This window comes from Tachyglossus aculeatus, unplaced genomic scaffold (assembly GCF_015852505.1).
Source record: "Tachyglossus aculeatus isolate mTacAcu1 unplaced genomic scaffold, mTacAcu1.pri scaffold_101_arrow_ctg1, whole genome shotgun sequence".
Lineage (NCBI taxonomy): Eukaryota > Metazoa > Chordata > Mammalia > Monotremata > Tachyglossidae > Tachyglossus > Tachyglossus aculeatus.
The window spans coordinates 1211454-1233578 of record NW_024044842.1 but is presented as its reverse complement, the minus strand read 5'-3'; the positions used below and the strand labels follow the sequence as shown (position 1 = coordinate 1233578).

The window sequence follows — 22125 nt, the reverse complement described above, 5'->3', positions numbered from 1 at the left end:
AATAAATACGACTGAATGAATGAATAAATGCCATTATTATTATTATTGTTCTGACGACTTGACACCTGTCCTCATGTTCTGTTTTGCTGTCTCCCTCTTCTAGACTGTGAGCCTGCTGTTGGGTAGGGCCTGTCTCTAGATGTTGCCAACTTGGACTTCCCAAGCGCTTAGTCCACTGCTCCGCCCACAGGAAGCGCTCAATAAATACGACTGAATGAATGAATGAATGAATGAATGAAGGCGGGCCCGGGGATTCCCCTCTCCTGCGTTTCCCTTAGGTTTCGCTTTCCCTCTATCAACCTCCCTCTGCTCGATCTGCCCAGCGACGGATGACGCAGGCGAATCCCCCGCTGCCTATTGGCCGCCCGGAGAAGGAGCGGCCAATCAGAGGGCCGGGCTTTGGGCCTGTAAATGAAAGGACCGGTAGTTGATTCCCAGCCAGAATTAGGGGGAAGGCGTCGAGGATGTGCTGGAGGGTCGTGAGGATGAGGACCCCGGCCCACCCCGTGCTGCTGCTGATGCTCGGGCTGGAGGTTGTTTGGCTGCCGGAGGCCTGTGGCAGTGAGTGGGGGAGTTTGGGGGGCTAAGGGGAGTCTTGGGGGGGCTGGGGTCCTTGGGGGGCAACATCCAGAGAAGCATTGTGGCCCAGTGGAAAGAGCATGGGCTTTGGAGGTCATGGGTTCAAGCCCCGGCTCCACCAGTTGCCAGCTGTGTGACTTTGGACAAGTCACTCAACTTCTGTTTTAGTCTGTGAGCCCACTGTTGGGTAGGGACTGTCTCTATATGTTGCCAACTTGGACTTCCCAAGCTCTTAGTAGAGTGCTCTGCACACTGTAAGCGCTCAATAAATACGATTGATTGATTGATTGATTCTCTGAGTTTAGACTGTGAGCCCACTGGTGGGTAGGGACTGTCTATAATATGTTGCCAACTTGGACTTCCCAAGCGCTTAGTCCAGTGCTCTGCCCACAGTAAGCGCTCAATAAATACGATTGATTGATTGATTCTCTGAGTTTAGACTTTTAGACTGTGAGCCCACTGTTGGGTAGGGACTGTCTCTATATGTTGCCAACTTGGACTTCCCAAGCGCTTAGTCCAGTGCTCTGCACACAGTAAGCGCTCAATAAATGCGATTGAATGATTGAGTGAATGGTCCAAAGTCACACAGATGACAGTTGAGAGCCGGGATAATAATAATAATAATGGCATTTATTAAGCGCTTCCTATGTGCAAAGCACTGTTCTAAGCACTGGGGAGGTTACAAGGTGATCAGGTTGTCCCAGGGCGGCTAACAGCCTTAATCCCCATTTGACAGACGAGGGAACTGAGGCTCAGAGGATAATAATAACAGCGGGCTCACGGTCTAGAAGGGGGAGACAGACAACAGAACAGAACATATTAAAAAAAATAAATAGAATAAATGTGTTCAAGTAAAATAGAGTAATAAATACGTACAAACATATACAGGTGGTGTGGGGAGGGGAAGGAGGTAAGGTGGGGGGAGGGGGAGAAGGGGGAGAGGAAGGAGGGGGCTCAGTGTGGGAAGGCCTGATCACCTTGTAACCTCCCCAGTGCTTAGAGTAGTGCTTGGCACTTAATATATGCCATTATTATTATTATCTTTGTTATTGGGGGGACGGGGCAGCGAGGGATGAAATGGGGGAGGGGGCAAGCAGGGGCAGAGCGACCGGGGGTTGGGCCTGGAGGGGAGGGGCGGGGAGAGGCGCCAAGCGGGTTTATATAATATAATAATAATGATGGTATTTGGTAAGCGCTTATTATGTCCCAAGCACTGTACTAAACTCTGGAGTGGGTACAAGGCAATCAGGTTGCCCCACGAGGGGTGTACAGAACAGCGCTTAACACATGCCATCATCATTATTATTAACCCCCATTTTACAGATGAGGGAACTGAGGCACAGAGAATAATAATAATAAGGGTATTTGTTAAGCGCTTACTGTGTCCGCCAAGCACTGTTCTGAGCGCTGGGATAGATCCAAGATTATCAGGTTGTCCCACATGGGGCTCACCGTCTTAACCCCCATTTTACAGATGAGGTCACTGAGGCATAGAGAAGTGAAGTGACCTGTCCCAGGTCAAACAGCGGACAAGTGGCGGAGCCGGGATTAGAACCCACGACCTCTGACTCCCAAGCCCGTGGTTTTGCCACTAAACTATGCTGCTTCTCTATAATTATGGTGTTTGTTAAGCGCTTACTATGTGCCAAGCACTGGGGTAGATATAGGGTAAGCAGATTGTCCCACGTGAGGCCCACACGTTTAATCTCCATTTTACAAACGACATTACTGAGGCCCAGAGAAGTTAAGTGGCTTGCCCAAAGTCCCACAGCACACGAAAGGCAGAGCCGGGATTAAAACTCACGTTCGCCGAGTCCCAAGCCTGGGCTCTTGCCACTAAGCCATGCTGACGCAGTAATGATAACAATGATAATAATAATAATAATAATAATAATGGCATTTGTTAAGCGCTTACTATGTGCCAAGCACTGTTCTAAGAACTGGGGGGGGATACAGTGTGATCAAGTTGTCCCACGTGGGGCTCCCAGTCTTAATCCCCATTTTTACAGATGAGGTAACAGGCTCAGAGAAGTGAAGTGACTTGCCCGAGGTCACACAGCAGACTTGTGGTGGAGCTGGGATTCGAACCCATGACCTCTGACTCCAAAGCCTGGGCTCTTTCCACTGAGTCACGCTGCTTCTCTGATAATGATAATGGCATTTGTTAAGCGCTTACCATATGCCAAACACTGTCCTAAGCGCTGCGATAGATACAAGGTCATCGGATTGTCCCATATGGGGCCCAAAGTCTTCATCCCCATATTACAGATGAAGCAGCTTGAAGCACAGAGAAGCTAAGTGACTTGCCCAAGGTCACTCAGCGGATGAGTGGTGGAGTCTGGATTAGAACCCGTGCCCTCTGACCCCCAAGGCTATACTCTACCCACTAGGCCGCAGTGCTTCCACATTGTTGTGGGGGGGCCCAAAGCAGGGGAGGGGAATATTAATAATTTATAATGATGGTATTTATTAAGCGCTTAACACGTGCCCAGCGCTGTTCTAAGCACTGGGGTAGATAAAAGAGCACGGCCTTGGGAGTCAGAGGACGTGGGTCCTCATCCCAGGTCCACCGCTTGTCTGCTGTGTGACTTTGGGCAAGTCGCTTGACTTCCCTGTGCCTCAGTCACCTCATCTGTAAAATGGGGATCAGGACGGTGAGCCCCATATGGGACAACCTTGCATCTACCCCAGTGTTTAGGACAGTGCTTGGCACATAGGAAGGCGTTTAACAAATACCATAATAATGGTTATTATTATTATTACAAGCTAATCAGGTTGTCCCACGTGGGGCTCACCGTCTTAATCCCCATTATGCAGATGAGGTCACTGAGGCCCAGAGAAGTTAAGTGAGATGCCCAAAGTTGCCCAGCAGAGCCTCTGGCGGGGGCGGGGGTGTCTAGTACAGGGCTGGGGCAGGGAAGGGGGTGACAGGGTGGCATAGCCCGTAGGGGAGTGTCTAATGAAGAGCTGGGGCGGGGGGAGTGGGAGAAAGGAGAGCCGGTGTGGGGGCGTCTAGTACAGGGCTGGGGAGGGGGAGGGGGTGCCAGGGAACCGAACTGGTTGGGGGAGGGGGTGACTGGTGCCTCAGTGACCTCATCTGGAAAATGGGGATTGAGACTATGAGCCCCACGGGGGACAGGGACTGTGTCCAACCCAATTTGCTTGTAATAATATTAATGTTAATAATAATTAGCGCTCAGTACAGTGCCTGGCACATATACAGGGCTTAACAAATACCAGGACAATAATAACTAAGAATAATTAGTGCTCAGTACAGTGCCTGGCACATATATAGGGCTCAACAAATACCGTGACAATAATAACTAAGAATAATTAGCGCTCCGTACAGTGCCTGGCACATATATAGGGCTTAACAAATACCATGACAATAATAACTAAGAATAATTAGTGCTCAGTACAGTGCCTGGCACATATATAGGGCTCAACAAATACCATGACAGTAATAACTAAGAATAATTAGCACTCAGTACAGTGCCTGGCACATATATAGGGCTCAACAAATACCGTGACAATAATAACTAAGAATAATTAGCGCTCAGTACAGTGCCTGGCACATATATAGGGCTCAACAAATACCATGGCAATAATAACTAAGAAAAATTAGCACTCAGTACAGTGCCTGGCACATATATAGGGCTTAACAAATACCATGACAATAATAACTAAGAATAATTAGCGCTCAGTACAGTGCCTGGCACATATATAGGGCTTAACAAATACCATGACAATAATAACTAAGAATAATTAGCACTCAGTACAGTGCCTGGCACATATAGGGCTTAACAGATACCATGACAATAATAACTAAGAATAATTAGCACTCAATACAGTGCCTGGCACATATATAGGGCTTAACAAATACCATGACAATAATAACTAAGAATAATTAGCACTCAATACAGTGCCTGGCACATATATAGGGCTTAACAAATACCATGATAATAACTAAGAATAATTGGTGCTCAGTACAGTGCCTGGCACATATATAGAGCTTAACAAATACCATGACAATAATGACTAGGAATAATTAGCACTCAGTACAGTGCCTGGCACATATAGGGCTCAACAGATACCATGACAATAATAACTAAGAATAATTAGCACTCAGTACAGTGCCTGGCACGTATATAGGGCTTAACAAATACCATGACAATAACTAAGAATAATTGGCGCTCAGTACAGTGCCTGGCACGTATATAGGGCTCAACAAATACCATGACAATAATAACTAAGAATAATTAGCGCTCAGTACAGTGCCTGGCACATATATAGGGCTTAACAAATACCATGACAACGATACTAAGAATAATTAGCGCTTAATTCATTCAGTCGTATTTATTGAGCGCTTACTGTGTGCATATCACTGTACTAAGCGCTTGAGAAGTACAAAGTGGCAACAGATAGAGACAGTCCCTACCCAACAGCGGGCTCCCAGTCTAGAAGGGGGAGACAGACAACAGAACAAGTAGACAGGCGACAACATCATCAGGATAAACAGAACATAGTAAGCGCTTAATAAATACGATTGAATGAATGAATGAATGAATTATAGCTAGATACGCATCATGAATAAAATAGAGTAGGAAATGTGTACAAATAAAATAAATAGAGTAATAAATTTGTACAAATATGCACAAGTGCTGTGCGGAGGGGAGAGGAGTAGGGCGGGGAGGGCGATGGGGAGGCTATATATGCATCAGTAATAAAGTAGAGTAGTAAATATGTACAAATAAAATAAATAGAGTAATAAATTTGTACAAATATACACTAGTGCTGTGCGGAGGGGAACGGGGTAGGGCGGGGAGGGCGATGGGGGGCTATATATGCATCATTAATAAAATAGAGTAGTAAATATGTACAAATAAAATAAATAGAGTAATAAATTTGTACAAATATACACAAGTGCTGTGCGGAGGGGAACGGGGTAGGGCGGGGGGGGGCGATGGGGAGGAGGAGAGGAAAAAGGGGGGCTCAGTCTGGGAAGGCTTCCTGGAGGAGGCGAGCTCTCAGTAGGGCTTTGAAAGGAGAAAGGGAGATAGTTTGGCGGATGTGGGGAGGGAGGGAGACCCTAGAAGCCGACAGGGAGGAGTTTTTGTGTGATTAGGAAGGTTGCTAGGCAACCACCGGATATTTTTGAGGAGGGGAGTGACAGGCCCGGAGCGTTTCCGAACAGGGAGAATCCGGGCCGCAGCATGAAGCACGGACTGAAGTGGGGGAGAGACAGGAGGAATGGGACATCATCATCATCAATCGTATTTATTGAGCGCTTACTATGTGCAGAGCACTGTACTAAGCGCTTGGGAAGTACAAATTGGCAACATATAGAGACAATCCCTACCCAACAGTGGGCTCACAGTCTAAAAGACAGCGGAGAGGAGGCCGATGCGGTCGTCCAGTCGGGAGAGGATGAGAGATGGAACCAGCCAGGGAGCGGTTTGGATCATCATCATCATCATCAATCGTATTTATTGAGCGCTTACTGTGTGCAGAGCACTGGACTAAGCGCTTGGGAAGTACAAATTGGCAACATATATATAGAGACAGTCCCTACCCAACATTGGGCTCACAGTCTAAAAGGAGGACACAGAGAACAAAACCAAACATACTAACAAAATAAAATAAATAGAATAGCTATGTACAAGTAAAAGAAATAAATAAATAAATAGAGTAATAAATATGTACAAACATGGAGAATCCGGGCCGCAGCATGAAGTATGGACTGAAGTGGGGAGAGACAGGAGGAATGGGACAGCGGAGAGGAGGCCAAAGCGGTCGTCCAGTCGGGAGAGGATGAGAGATGGAACCAGCCAGGGAGCGGTTTGGATCATCATCATCATCATCAATCGTATTTATTGAGCTCTTACTATGTGCAGAGCACTGTACTAAGCGCTTGGGAAGTACAAATTGGCAACATATATATAGAGACAGTCCCTACCCAACATTGGGCTCACAGTCTAAAAGGGGGAGACAGAGAACAAAACCAAACATACTAATAAAATAAAATAAATAGAATAGCTGTGTACAAGTAAAAGAAATAAAGAAATAAATAGAGCAATAAATATGTACAAACATATATCCATATAAACAGGTATGGATGGAGGGGAAAGGGCGGATCGTGGTGACGTTGTGGACCGGCGGGTCTTTGGGGACGGTGAGCCGGTCGTAATAATCATAATTAGCACTTAGTGTAGTGCCTGGCACACGGTAAGCGCTTTACCGATACCGTGATGATAATACCAACAATGATTAGCACTCAGTACAGTGCCTGGCACATAGGGCACGCTTAACAAATACCATGGTAATAATACTGAGTATTAGTGCTTAGTGCAGTGCCTGGCACACAGTAAGCACTTTAACAAATATAAAAATAATAATAATTATAATAGATAAATAATGGTGGTATTTGTTCCGCGCTTACTAGGTGCAGAGCACCGTTCTAAGCGCCGGGGAGGTTACAGGGTGATCAGGTTGTCCCACGGGGGGCTCCCAGTCTTCATCCCCATTTGACAGATGAGGGAACCGAGGCCCAGAGAAGTGAAGTGACTGGCCCAAAGTCCCACAGCTGGCGGAGCCGGGATTTGAACCCGTGACCACTGGCTCCAAAGCCCGGGCTCTTTCCACTGAGCCATACTGCTTCTCTAGTGCTTAGTATAGTGCCTGGCACATAGGAAGTGCTTAACAAATACCATGATAATAATACTAAGAATAATTAGCACTTAGTATCGTGCCTGGCACATAGGAAGTGCTTAACAAATACCATGATAATAATACTAAGAATAATTAGTGCTTAGCATAGTGCCTGGCACATAGTAAGTGCTTAACAAATACCATGATAATAATACTAAGAATAATTAGCGCTTAGTATAGTGCCTGGCACATAGGAAGTGCTCAACAAATACCATGATAATAATACTAAGAATAATTAGCGCTTAGTATAGTGCCTGGCACATAGGAAGTGCTCAACAAATACCATGATAATAATACTAAGAATAATTAGCGCTTAGTATAGTGCCTGGCACATAGGAAGTGCTCAACAAATACCATGATAATAATACTAAGAATAATTAGCGCTTAGTATAGTGCCTGGCACATAGGAAGTGCTTAACAAATACCATGATAATAATACTAAGAATAATTAGCGCTTAGTATAGTGCCTGGCACATAGGAAGTGCTTAACAAATACCATGATAATAATACTAAGAATAATTAGCGCTTAGTATAGTGCCTGGCACATAGGAAGTGCTTAACAAATACCATGATAATAATACTAAGAATAATTAGTGCTTAGTATAGTGCCTGGCACATAGGAAGTGCTTAACAAATACCATGATAATAATGTTAAGAATAATTAGAATAATTAATAATACTAAGAGTAATTAGTGCTTAGTACAGTGCTTGGCACATAGGTGCTTAATAAATATCATAAAAATAAGAATAATTACTGCCTAGTTCATTGTCTGGCACATAGTAAGCGCTGCCCGGTGCTTAGAACAGTGCTTGGCACATAGGAAATGCCTAACAAATACCATCATCATTAATGTAAAAATAATAATAATGAGCACTTAGTACAGTGCCTGGCACACAGTAAGTGCTTAACGAATACCGAAAAAATAATAGGAATAATTAGCACTTAGTACAGCATCTGGCACACAGGAAGCGCTTAACAAATACCATAAAAATAATAGGAATAATTAGCGCTTAGTACAGTACCTGGCACAGAGTCAGCGCTTAACAAATATCATGATAATAATACTAAGAATAATTAGTGCTTAGTACAGTGCCTGGCACATAGTAAGTGCTTAACAAATACCATAATAACAATACTAAGAATAATTAGTGCTTAGTACAGTGCCTGGCACATAGTAAGTGCTTAACAAAAACCATAATAACAATACTAAGAATAATTAGTGCTTAGTACAGTGCCTCACACACAGTAAGTCCTTAACAAATACCATGATAATAGTAAGAATAATTAGCTCTTAGTACAGTGCCTGACACATAGTAAGTGCTTAACAAATACCATCCTTATTATTGTATCTACCCCAGTGCTTAGAACAGTGCTTGGTGCATAGTAAGCGCTTAGCAAATACCATTGTTATTATTTTTCCTGCCAGTGCTTAGAACAGTGCTTGGTGCATAATAAGCGCTTAGCAAATACCACTGTTATTATTATTCCTGTATCTACCCCAGTGCTTAGAACAGTGCTTGGTGCATAGTAAGCACTCAGCAAATACCATCATTATTATTATTACTGTACCTACCCCAGTGCTTAGAGAAGTGCTTGGCGCATAGTAAGCGCTTAGCAAATACCACTGTTATTATTATTCCTGTATCTACCCCAGTGCTTAGAACAGTGCTTGGTGCATAATAAGCGCTCAGCAAATACCATTGTTATTATTATTACTGTATCTACCCCAGTGCTTAGAACAGTGCTTGGTGCATAATAAGCGCTCAGCAAATACCATTGTTATTATTTTTCCTGCCAGTGCTTAGAACAGTGCTTGGTGCATAGTAAGCGCTCAGCAAATGCCATCGTTATTATTATTCCTGTACCTACCCCAGTGCTTAGAAAAGTGCTTGGCGCATAGTAAGCGCTTAGCAAATACCACTGTTATTATTATTACTGTATCTACCCCAGTGCTTAAAACAGTGCTTGGTGCATAGTAAGCGCTCAGCAAATGCCATCGTTATTATTATTACCGTACCTACCCCAGTGCTTAGAGAAGTGCTTGGTGCATAGTAAGCGCTTAGCAAATACCATTGTTATTATTATTCCTGTATCTACCCCAGTGCTTAGAACAGTGCTTGGTGCATAATAAGCGCTCAGCAAATACCATTGTTATTATTTTTCCTGCCAGTGCTTAGAACAGTGCTTGGTGCATAGTAAGCGCTCAGCAAATGCCATCGTTATTATTATTACCGTACCTACCCCAGTGCTTAGAGAAGTGCTTGGTGCATAGTAAGCGCTTAGCAAATACCATTGTTATTATTATTCCTGTATCTACCCCAGTGCTTAGAACAGTGCTTGGTGCATAGTAAGCGCTTAGCAGATACCGTTGTTATTATTTTTCCTGCCAGTGCTTAGAACAGTGCTGGGTGCATAGTAAGCGCTCAGCAAATGCCATCGTTATTATTATTACCGTACCTACCCCAGTGCTTAGAGAAGTGCTTGGTGCATAGTAAGCGCTTAGCGAATACCACTGTTACTATTATTACTGTACCTACCCCAGTGCTTAGAACAGTGCTTGGTGCATAATAAGCGCTTAGCAGATACCGTTGTTATTATTGTTGTATCTACGGCGCCTAGAACAGTGCTTGGCACATAGTGCTTAAGAAAAAACATCATTATTGTAATTATCAGTGCAGGGAGAGGGTGGGAGGGAGGAGTATGTGTGTGTGTGTGTGTGTATGTTGGGGTTGGAGGGGGGTGTGTTGGGGGGGAGGCGATAGAGCTGCTGGGCGGGCGCGGGGAGGGCAGGGGTCAGGGCGGGGTCCACGACAGTGTCCGTGACAGTGACTGTGGTGTTTCCGTGGGTCAGGGTGGCACTCGCTGCGCTATTTCTACACCGGGGTGACCCGGCCCGGCCTCGGGGTGTCCGAGTTCACGGCCGTGGGCTACGTGGACGACATGCAGTTCGTCAGGTTCAATAACGACCGGGGCCGGGCTGAACCGCGGGCCTCCTGGATCTGGAACAACGAGGGACCGGAATACTGGGACCGGGAGACACAGATCCTGAAGGGCGCGGCGCAGGCTTTCCGCGTGGGCCTGCAGAACGTCATGGGCTACTACAACCAGAGCAAGGACGGTGAGTACGGGCCCGGGGCTGGGGGCTCCCGGCTCCCCCGGGCCCCCGCGGGGCGTGTCGGGTCCCGGGGCGGACGGGTCACGGCGCCGTGGCCGTCCCCGGGCCGCGCGGACACGGAGCCGCCCCGAGCCCGGGGAGCCCCGCCGCCGTCCGGCCCGACACGTCCGGCCGCCATCGTCCGACCCCACGGGGTGGGTGGGTGCGGTGCCCTCCCCGGGGGTCTGACGGGTCGGGGTCCCGCAGGGACTCACTCCTTTCAGCTGATGTGCGGCTGCCAGCTGCGGGAGGACAACACCACCGGCAGAGGGTTCTATCAGTACGGCTACGACGGGCAGGACTACCTCACACTGGACAAGGCCACGCTGAGCTGGACGGCGGCGGACGGCGGGGCCCAGAACACCAAGCGCAAGTGGGAGGCCGACAGGACCATCGCCAAGCGACAGAAGGCCTATCTGGAGGGAACGTGCATCGACGCGCTCCGGAGATACCTGCGTTACGGGGGGCCCAGCCTCACCCGGGCAGGTAGCGCCCGCTCAACGCCCCCCGCCCCGCCCCAACCGTCCCCTCCCCCGAGCCCCCCACTCAGTCGCGGCGGGGTCTGCCGGGCCCGGGGGGCCTCCGTCATCCATTCGGGTCGGATTTACCGAGCGCTTCTTGTGCGCGGAGCACCGTACTGAGCGCTCAGGAGGGGACAGCGCGACGGTAAGCGGGCCCGTCCCCCGCCCGACGGGTGACCCCGGGCACGGTCGCCCCGCACCCTGGGCCTTGGTCTCCTCCTCCGGAAAACGGGGACCCGACGATCCCGTCCCTCTCTGCCCCGGCGCTCGGGACGGGGCTTGGCAGAGAGGAGGTGAGCCCACTGTTGGGTAGGGACTGTCTCTATATGTTCCCAATTTGTACTTCCCGAGCACTTAGTACAGTGCTCTGCACATAGTAAGCGCTCAATAAATACGATTGATGATAGTGCTCTGCACATAGTAAGCGCTCAATAAATACGATTGATGATGATGATGATACCACGCTTACTTTTCTTTTTGACTCCAGGGAGCTGATGTTCTTTTTCTTAACTGCACTCCAAGGACCAATTCTATTATTATTATCATTATTATTATTATCATTATTATTATCATTATTATTATCATCATCATCATCATCAGCTGCTAACACTATCATTATTATTATTTTCATTCGCTCCACACCTGCTAACACATTATTATTATTTTCATTAGCTCCACACCAGCTAACACTGTTATTATTATTTATTACTATTATTAGCGTTGTTAGCAGCAGCAGCTCCTTAGAGCCTAATATCTGTTAGCATTATTATCATTGTTGTCAATCAATCAATCAATCAATCGTATTTATTGAGCGCTTACTGTGTGCAGAGCACTGTACTAAGCGCTTGGGAAGTCCAAGTTGGCAACATCTAGAGACGGTCCCTACCCAACAGTGGGCTCACAGTCTAGAGGTTGTCATTGTCAGCTCATCAGGGCCTAATAACACGGTAATTATTATCAATTCCCAAAGTCTTAATACTATTGTCATTATTATTAATATGCCCATTATTAAGTCACCAGCTCCTAATGGCACTGTTGTTGTTATTTCATTGTCATCTTTGTTATTCTTAACCCCTGTATGATAAAAGTAACGTTATCTTTGTTGTTATTACTATCAGCTCCTTGGGGGAGTCTAATTATTATTAATTACTATAATTATTATTAGTAGTATTATTGGTGTCATTACTATGCACAATGCATTCCTCTGGAGAGTCTAATACAACTATTATTATTATTAATTATTATTATTTTTACTATCAGCTCCCTGGGACTTTGAATACTATTATTATTACTATTTTTTAATTATTATTTTTATTACTATAAGCTTCCTGGAGGTTTAATTCCATTATCATTATTCTTCTTATTATTATTACTATCAACTCCCCAGGGGGTCTATTATTATTAGCCCCCTGATGTCTTTTATTATTATTATTATTATTAATTATTGTTATCACCTCACCAGGGACTAATGACACTTCTATTACTATTACTATTTTCCTTATTTTTAGGTCCTCAAGTGCTAATACATGTTTTAAAAAATGTATTTTATTTTTAATGGTACTTGTTAAGCACTTACTTTGTGCCAAACGCTGTTCTAACCACTGGGGTAGGTACAATATCATCAGGTTAGCCTCAGGCTGTGTCCCATGAGGGAGTAGGATTTAATCCTCATTTTACTGATGAGGAAATTTAGGCATGAGGAATAGCGATAATAATAATAATAATTGTGGTATTCGTTAGGCACTAATTAGGCATCAGGCACTGTGTTAAGCACCTGGGTAGATACGAGATTATCCATTTGGACACGGGCCCTGTCCCACTTAGGGTTTACAGTCGTAATCTCCATTTTATAGATGAGGAAACTGAGGCCCAGAGAAGTGAAGTGACTTGCCCAAGGTCACACGGCAGAAAAGTGGCAGAGCGGGGACAAGAACCCAGGTCCACTGAGTCACTTAGGCTTCCCCGCTGCTTCCCTCCCAGTGGGAGGGAATCCCACTCCCTCCTACGTAGACCGTGAGCCGGTTTACCTTGGCTTATATCTACCCCAGTGCTTAGAACAGTGCATGACACATAGTATGCATTTCACAAATATTATTATTACTATTGTTATTATTATTATTATCATCTACTCTGGCGCTTAGAACAATTGAGGTTGTGAGCTCCATGTGGGACAGAGACTGTGTCCAACCTGATTAACTTGCACCTACCCCAGCACTTAGAACAGTGCATGGCACATAGTAAGCATTTCACAAATGCTATTATTATTATTATTATTATTATTATTATTATTATTATTATTATTATTATTATCACTTACCCCAGCGCTTAGAACAATTAAGGTTGTGAGCCCAATGTGGGACAGGGACTGTGTCCAACCTAACTTGCATCTATCCCAGTGCTTAGAACAGTGCATGGCACATAGTAAGCACTTTACAAGTACCATTATTATTATTATTATTATCTACCCCAGCACTCAGAACAGTTAAATAGTAAGCACTTTACAAGTACCATTATTACTATTATTATTATTATTATTATTATTATCTACCCCAGCGCTCAGAACAGTTAAGGTTGTGAGCCCAGTGTGGGACAGGGACTTTGTCCAACCTGATTAACTTGTATCTGCCCCAGTGTTTAGAACAGTGCTTGGCACATAGTAAGCACTTTACAAGTACTATTATTATTAGTTATTATTATTATTAATAATAACAAATAATAATACTGGACACATAGTAAGGGCTTAACAAGTACCATTTAAAAAAAGTGACTTGCCCAAGTTATCGATCAGTCAGTCAACTGTATTTGAGTGCATACTGTGTGCAAAGCACTGTACTAAGCGCTTGGGAGAGTGCAATATAATAATATTACGGTATTTGTTAAGCACTTACTATGTGTCAGGTACTGTACTAAATACTGGGTTCAGTGCAAGCAAATCAGGTTGGACACAGTGCCTGTCCCAAGTGGGACTCACCATCTCCATGCCTAGCTTGGATCTACTCCAGCGCTTAGTACAGTGCCTGGCAGAGAGTATGCACTTAAAAAATACCATGGAAAAGTTTGTGGGGAGGGAGGAAGAGGTCAGCAGCAGGAGCGATTGAGTACAAGGCCCAGTACGTAGATGAGAGAGAGAGAGAGAGAGGGGGGAGAGTGCGAGCTGGGGTGTAGTGAGAGAAGAGAGTGCTCGGCCCCCGAGGGATCAATCAATCAATCAATCATATTTATTGAGCGCTTACTGTGTGCAGAGCACTGTACTAAGCGCTTGGGAAGTACAAGTCGGAAATGTTTCCGCCCGGTTTTGAACTGGGGACCTTTCGCGTGTTAGGCGAACGTGATAACCACTACACTACGGAAGGCCGGACGGAAGGACACCCTGAGCTGGGGATGGAGAAGGCTCCTGTTATCGTGTCGTCCTCCCATCCCGCTCCCCTCCGTCCCCCTCGTCCACTCCCCGGGCTGTCAGCTCTGGAGGCAGAAATTGGGGGGCAGGGGGTTCTCCCCTAATCCCCATCCGCGCTCCAAACCCCAGACAGACGCTGGGCCTGCCCAGGGATGGGGGAGACTTCTGTCTCGGGGCCCCTCGACTTGGGGGCGGGAGACCCCTCCGGGGACGGGTCCCCTTCTCTGACGGCCCCTGCGGACACCCCCTTCATTCCAGGCCGGCCCCCGCTCTGACCCCAGCCCCGCGTCCCCTGCACCGAGGGGTCTCTCCGGAGGCCGCGTCCCCATCCTGACCCCGGTCTCCCCCGCAGATCCCCCCACGGTGCGGGTGACCCGTCACCACGGCCCCGACGGGGACGACGTCACCCTGCGGTGCCGGGCCCTCGGCTTCTACCCGGCGGACATCAAGTTTAAGTGGGAGTGGGAAGGGGAAGACGTGAGCCAAGAGATGGAGTACGTGGAGACGCGGCCCAGCGGAGATGGCAAGTTCCAGAAATGGGCGTCGCTCAGAGTGCCACAGGGAGAGGAGCAGAAATACGTCTGCATCGTGGACCACGACGGTCTGGCCCAGCCCCTCGCCGTGCGCTGGGGTAAGGGGCCGAAGTCCGGGGGGGCGGGGGAGCAGGGCGGCGGGGAGCTGTGGGGGCCCGGCTCCTCCATAAGGAGGGGACTCGGGCACCGGGAGCCGCTTTGGGCAGCGCAGGGGGTCGTGGCCTCGCTCCTGGGCTGACCCTCTCTCTCCTCGTCCAGCTCCAGACCCGTCCTCATCCATCGGGCTCATCGTTGGGGCTGTGGTCGCCCTCGTCATCATCACCTCACTCGTGGCTGGGTTTGTCATCTGGAAGAAGAAGAAATCAGGTAGGAGGGAGGGGAGAGGAGGAGGTGGGATGGAGCCGGGAGGGCAGAGGGAGGGAGGTCTGGGTCTCACTGGCCGGTGCCTGGGCCCCCAGGGGTCTGATCCGCCCGGTCCCCCGTCCCTCTCTCCCCTTCCTGCCCTCTGCCCTCGCCTTTCCTGAACCAGGCAGGGGGAAAGGCTGGAAGTCCAGTGGTTCCCAGCCCCGGCCCCCGCGCTGCCCCTGTCCGTCGTCCGGGCCCGGGCCCAGCTGCGGCAGGGCAGGGATTAGCCGTTAGTTCTCGGGGTCCAGACCTGCCCTAGCCGGGGCCGGGCCTGGCGTCCGCCGCCTCGGCCTCCTGGAGGCTCCGGGGTCAGGGGTCACGCGCCGGAGCCGCCCAAGGACGATTCTGGGCAACGGAGGCCTTTGCCTTCCGGGAAATGCAGTTCCCAGGCAAATTCCCTCCTTCCCTCCAGACCTCTGATCCTAAATCTGGCTCCAGCTGTACCTAGACCATGCCCTTCCCAGGCCCTGCCCACACCACTGAGCCCCCGGCCCCCTCCTCTCCATTTCTCTTTCTACTAGCCCCCCTCCCCGCTGCTTCTTACTGTGTTTTTTTTTTCCCAGGTGCAAAAGGAGGGAAATACTCCCCTGCAAGTGAGTATGGAGGTGATAGGGTGGAGGGGAGGCAGAGGGGGAGATGGAGAGAAGGGGGAGGGCCCGGGTCCTGGGTTCAAGAGAGATCAATTCCCGGCTCCCGACTCTGACCCGTCTCTCTCTCCCCAGGCTCTGACTCCTCCCTTCTCGTGAAAGGTGAGTTGGGGTGTGCGGAGGGGGCTTGTGGCTTGCAGGGTGTGTTGGGGGGAGGAATTTGGGGGTATCTGGAGCGACGCTTGCGCGGAGGCCGGAGGGAGCCGGGATCCTTCACTGTCCATTTCCAGCCTCAGCCTGAGGGAGCTGCCAGCATGGGACAGAGGAGTCCGACTGCCCCCGCCCTTCCTGCTGACCGCGTTTTCCACCCTCCCAACCTGAAGACCCGGACACCCCGTCAACTCTCCTCACCCATGTCCAGGCACCCCCTGCTCCTCCCCAAGCCGTAGTGCCCCTGGACTAAGTTTCTAAAAGAGGCCGTCCGTTCTCCCCATCGCCCAGCTGTCCCCTTTCCCCATGCTCCCTTCCTATACTGCTTTAGCACTTAGTGCAGCGCCTGGAAGGTGGAACACGCTGAACAGATGCCAGTATTATTATCATTCCCACCCCTTCCCTCCCTTCCCCCTCTTGATTGCCCTGAATCGGTAGGATGGTCATGGGTTCCCATCCCAGATAGGTAGCTTAACCAACGGTAAATACTGTGCATTTTTTTTAAAAAAAACGTGGTACTTGAAGTTGAGCTTCCGGAGAAGCAGCGTGGCTCGGTGGAAAGAGCCCGGGCTTCGGAGTCGGAGGTCATGGGTTCAAATCCCGGCTCCTCCACTAAGCTGTGTGACTTTGGGCAAGTCGCTTCACTTCTCTGTCAGTTCCCTCGTCTGTAAAATGGGGGATGAAGACTGTGAGCCCCCCATTTGACAGCCTGATCACTTTGTAACCTCCCCAGTGCTTAGAACAGTGCTTTGCACATAGTAAGCGCCTAATAAATGCCATTATTATTATTATTATATTGAGCTGACCTTGACAAGCATAGGAAACTCTGCCCATCAACCACCACTCCCTATGAAGTCTGCAGTCTGCACCTCGGGTAAACAACGTGTTGAACGTAATGGCCTTTGGCATATCCCTTCCCGAATCATCATCATCATCATCAATCGTATTTATTGAGCGCTTACTGTGTGCAGAGCACTGTACTGAGCGCTTGGGAAGTACAAGTTGGCAACATACAGAGACAGTCCCCACCCAACAGTGGGCTCACAGTCTAAAAGGGGGGTCTAATGTCTCTGGAGACCAAATGCTGACACGCCAGCAGAGACCCCAGTGCGGGACACCTTCTAAGAAGGCAACATAAACGAACTGTAATTAATAGATTAGGATAATTAGGCAGAAGAGCCTCCATATACTGGTCAATTCGTAGAGTATAAAAGTCTGGGGACAATGAATGACACAGACAGCCCGGGATGGAGGAGACCTTCATAACTGGGGATGCTCACGCCGCTTGTCCGCTGTGTGACTTTTCGCTTCTCTGGGCCTCAGTTCCCTCATCTGTCAAATGGGGATGAAGACTGTGAGCCCCCCGTGGGACAACCTGATGATCTTGCATCTCCCCCAGAGCATAGAACAGTACTTGGCACGTAGTAAGCTCTTACCATCATTATTACCTTACCGTCGTTATTAATTATTACGTTGGGGGGAGCAGCGCGGCTCAGTGGAAAGAGCCCGGGCTTCGGAGTCAGAGGTCGTGGGTTCCAATCCCGGCTCTGCCACATGTCAGCTGTGTAACTTTGGGCAAGTCGCTTCACTTCTCTGGGCCTCAGATACCTCATCTGTAAAATGAGGATGAAGACTGTGAGCCCCCCGTGGGACAACCTGATCACCTTGTATCCCCCCTCAACGCTTAGAACAGTGCTTGGCACATAGTAAGTGCTTAATAAATGCCATCGTTATTATTATCATTCATAGGGGAAGCAGCGTGGCTCAGTGGAAAGAGCCCGGGCTTTGGAGTCAGAGGTCATGGGTTCAAATCCCGCTCCACCGATTGTCAGCTGTGTGGCTTTGGGCAAATCACTTCCCTTCTCTGGGCCTCAGTTCCCTCATCTGTCAAATGGGGATGAAGACTGTGAGCCCCCCGTGGGACAACCTGATCACCTTGTATCCCCCCTTCAGCACTTAGAACAGTGCTTGGTACATAGTAAGCGCTTAATAAATGCCATCGTTATTATTATTATCATTCATGTCTGTCTCCCTGCCTCTAGGTTGTAAACTCGTTGTGGGCAAGGAACGTGGCTGTGTAGTGTCCTAACGGCCTCTCCCAAATGCTCAGTACAGTGCTCTGCAGACAGTAAGTGCTTAACAAGTACCATTATTATCATTACTATTACATGAGAACCTCCACCCCCCTCATCTTACCTCCTTCCCTTCCCCACAGCACCTGTATATATGTATATATGTTTGTCCATATTTATTACTCTATTTATTTTACCTGTACATATCTATTCTATTGATTTTATTTTGTTAGTCTGTTTGGTTTTGTTCTCTGTCTCCCCCTTTTAGACTGTGAGCCCACTGTTGGGTAGGGGCTGTCTCTAGATGTTGACAACTTGTACTTCCCAAGCGCTTAGTCCAGTGCTCTGCACAAAGTAAGCGCTCAATAAATACGATTGATTGATTGATTAATTGATTGATCATCACCCCAGAGATGAGAAGGGACAAGAGAGGGCGACCCTGCGCTGAGCGCGTGTGGCCACCAGGCGGCGCCCTCCCCGAAGGGGCCGGGGAAACCACGTGACCCTCAGCCCGCCTTCATTCATTCATTCAATCGTATTTCTTGAGCGCTTCATTCATTCATTCATTCAATCACATTTCTTGAGCGCTAACTCGATTCACCCAATCGTATTTATTGAGTGCTTGCTTCATTCATTCACAACCATATTAATCGAGTGCTTGCTTCATTCATTCATTCATTAATCGTATGTATTGTGTTGTCCCACTGGCGGACTTGACATGACTGACTCCATTTTGACAGTAACCCTCCGTTTTGTGCAGGCCGAGAGAACAACTCCTTTTTGTATTTTCTGCACCAGATGTCTTCAAGGCCATTAACAAGTAACACCTATCTATGCAAGGTCATAGGGCAGACAACAACATCCCGCACAAGACAGGGAAGACTGAAGATAACGCGAATTTATAACATCCTCGCAGTCCTAATTGAATTCCTGAAATTCCCAAATGCTCCACTCCCACGTTGCTGTAACTCAGTAAAAGAAACAGTGAGCGTGGGATCGGGGCTGCTTGTCACTCGTACCGCTCCCGGGAGGTGAACAGACAGTAGCCACTTCCCTTTTTTACTGCTCTATCTGAACTCATGTCTCCGAGTCATTTTTCCTATCTGCGTCACCACCTTGGGTACACGAAACAAGCGGCCGATTTACACCGATTAACCTATTTTACACCCTATTTGTCGATAACATATTGAGAACTTGCTTCGTTCATTCAATCGTATTTATTGAGCGCTTCATTCAGTCATTCGATTGCATTCACTGAGCGCTTACTGTGTGGAGTAATAACAATAATAATGATGGCATTTGTTAAGCGCTTACTATGTGCCAGGCACTGTACTAAGCCCTGGGGTGCGTACAAGCAAATCTATCCCACTCTGGGGCTCCCAGGATCAATCCCCATTTGTGTAGGGGATTGAACACTGTGTAGTGTTCTAGTGTCCTCTCCCAAACGCTTAGTACAGTGCTCTGCACACAGTAAGCACTTAATAAGTACCATTATTTGTTGGGTAGGGACTGTCTCTATATGTTGCCAACTTGTACTTCCCAGGCGCTCTAGTACAGTGCTCTGCACACAGTAAGTGCTCAATAAATTCGATTGATGATGATGATTATTATTATGATTACATGAGAACATCACCCCAGAAATGAGACGAGAGCGCGACCCTGCGCTGAACACGTGTGTCCACCAGACGGCGCCCTCCCCAAGGGGCCGGAGAAACCACGTGACCACCGCCTGCCTTCATTCATTCATTTATTCAGTCGTATTTCCTGATCACTTCTTTCATTCATTCATTCATTCAATCATATTTCTTGAGCGCTTACTTGATTCATTCATTCAAACGAATTTATGGAGAGATTCATTCACTCAATCGTATTTATTGAGTGCATACTTCATTCACTCAAAAGTATTTATTGAGCCCTTCATTCATTCATTCGATTGCATTCACTGAGCGCTTACTGTGTGGAGTAATAATAACAATGATGATGGTATTTGTTAAGCGCTTACTATATGCCAGACACTGTACTAAGCCCTGGGATGCATGCAAGCAAATCTGTCCCACTCTGGGGCTCACAGGCCCAAACTCTATTTTACAGATGAGGTAACTGAGGCACAGAGAAGCAAAGTGAGTTGCCCAAGATCACACAGCAGACAAGTGGCGGAGCTGGGACCTTCTGATTCCCAGGCCTGGGCTCTATACGCTACACCATGATTTATTTCTGTTCATGTCTGTCTCCCCCCAACCCTCTAGACTGTAAACTCTTTGTTTAAAGGGAACGTGGCTGTGTAGTGTTCTAGTGTCCTCTCCCAAACGCTTAGCACAGTGCTCTGCACACTGTAAGTGCTTAACAAATACAATAATAATAATAATTATTATTATTATTAAATGAAAACATTAACCCAGAGATGAGACGAGAGCGCCAACCAGCCCTGCGCTTTGCACATGTGGCCACCAGGCGGCGCCCTCCCAGAAGGGGGGGGGGGGTCGAAGAAACCACGTGACCCTCAGCCGCCTTCATTCATTCATCCATCCATTCATTCATTCAATCATATTTCTTGAGCATCTACTTCATAGTCTAAGCAGGAGGGAGAATGGGGATTTAATTCCCATTTTACAGTTTGTCACCCATACCAAGAAGCAAAGTGGTCTAGTGGACCACTATAGGCATGGGAGTATGCTGCTAAGCGCTTAGTACAGTGCTCTGCGCACAGTAAGCGCTCACTAAATATGATTGAATGAATCAGAAGGACCTGGATTCTAATTCCAGTTTTGCTACTTTTTAAAAATGGCATTTATTAAGCGCTTATTATGCTGTGTGACCCCGCACAAGTCACTTGACTGTGCCTCAGTTTCCTCCTCTGTAAAATGGGGAATGAAACTGGGAGGCCTACATGGGGCAGGGAGTGAGTCCAACCCTGATTACCTTAGAACAGTGCCTGACACATAGTAAGCACTTAACAAATACCATAACACATACAAATACCATATCTTGTATATACCCCAGCGCTTAATACTGTGTCTGGCTTGTGAGTTCACTGTGGGCAAGAAATATGTCTGTTTGTTGTTGTATTGGGCCCTTCTAAGTATTTAGTACAGTGTTTTGCACCCGGTAAGCTCTCAATAAATACGATTGAATGAATGAATTGTGCTGTGTGACCTTGGGCAAGTCACTTCATTTCTCTGGGCCTCAGTAGCCTCACCTGTAAAATGGGGATTGAGACTGTGAGCCCCACATGGGACGGGGACTGTGTCCAACCCATTTGCCTGTATCCACCCCAGCGCTTAACAAATACCACAATTAGTATTATTACTATCATTTTTAACAACAATTATTATTGTTTTGTTGTCTGTCTCCCTCTTCTAGACTGTGAGCCCGTTGTTGGGTAGGGACCGTCTCTATATGTTGCCGACTTGTACTTTCCAAGCGCTTAGTACAGTGCTCTGCACACAGTAAGTGCCCAATAAATACGATTGAATGAATGAATGAATGATTATTATTCTTCTCTCTTCCGTCCTGCACTTCTGGGAAAAAGCAGACCGGGTGTCGTGTGGGAGGAAAGCCAGCGGGTGGCGCCAGAGGAGCGCAGAAGTCGGCTGTTGAAGTCCTTCCGTCGCTGATTGGCGGACACGAACCGGCACGCGATTGGCTAATTCCCACTTAAGTCCCTCCCCTTATTGATGACGAAATCGGACCGGAGTGAAGACTTCCCGCTTCAGGTCGGCCACGAGTTTTAGGGACTGAGGAGTGCGCATGCGCGAGTGCCTCTCCCCCTCCCATAATAATAATAGTCATAATGATAGCATTTATTAAGCGCTTACTACGTGCAAAGCACTGTTCCAAGGGCTGGGGAGGTTACAATCAATCAATCAATCGTATTTATTGAGCGCTTACTGTGTTACAAGGTGATCAGGTTGTCCCACGGGTGGGGGCTCACAGTCTTAATCCCCATTTGACAGATGAG

At 47.6% G+C, this 22125-nt stretch overlaps 1 protein-coding gene and 1 non-coding gene across 3 annotated transcripts; one reads left to right on the top strand and one right to left on the bottom strand.

Annotated features, from left to right (window-relative positions):
* The first annotated feature begins 449 nt into the window (after positions 1 to 449).
* LOC119922252 (BOLA class I histocompatibility antigen, alpha chain BL3-7-like) lies at positions 450 to 18223 on the top strand. Of its 2 annotated transcripts, none has more exons than XM_038742214.1 (8): positions 450 to 561; positions 10140 to 10406; positions 10650 to 10928; positions 14713 to 14991; positions 15152 to 15259; positions 15862 to 15891; positions 16021 to 16047; positions 18138 to 18223. In XM_038742214.1, the coding sequence occupies exons 1-8, from the start codon at positions 465 to 467 to the stop codon at positions 18182 to 18184; spliced, it is 1134 nt and encodes a 377-aa protein (XP_038598142.1). In that variant the 5' UTR covers positions 450 to 464; the 3' UTR covers positions 18185 to 18223. The 2 variants fall into 2 exon arrangements, with proteins under 2 accessions (XP_038598142.1, XP_038598143.1); XM_038742215.1 differs by lacking the exon at positions 18138 to 18223 and adding an exon at positions 16176 to 16651.
* Positions 14244 to 14317, bottom strand: TRNAV-AAC. The gene has a single exon. It is a non-coding gene; the product is annotated as a tRNA-Val (tRNA).
* Positions 18224 to 22125: the final 3902 nt, after the last annotated feature.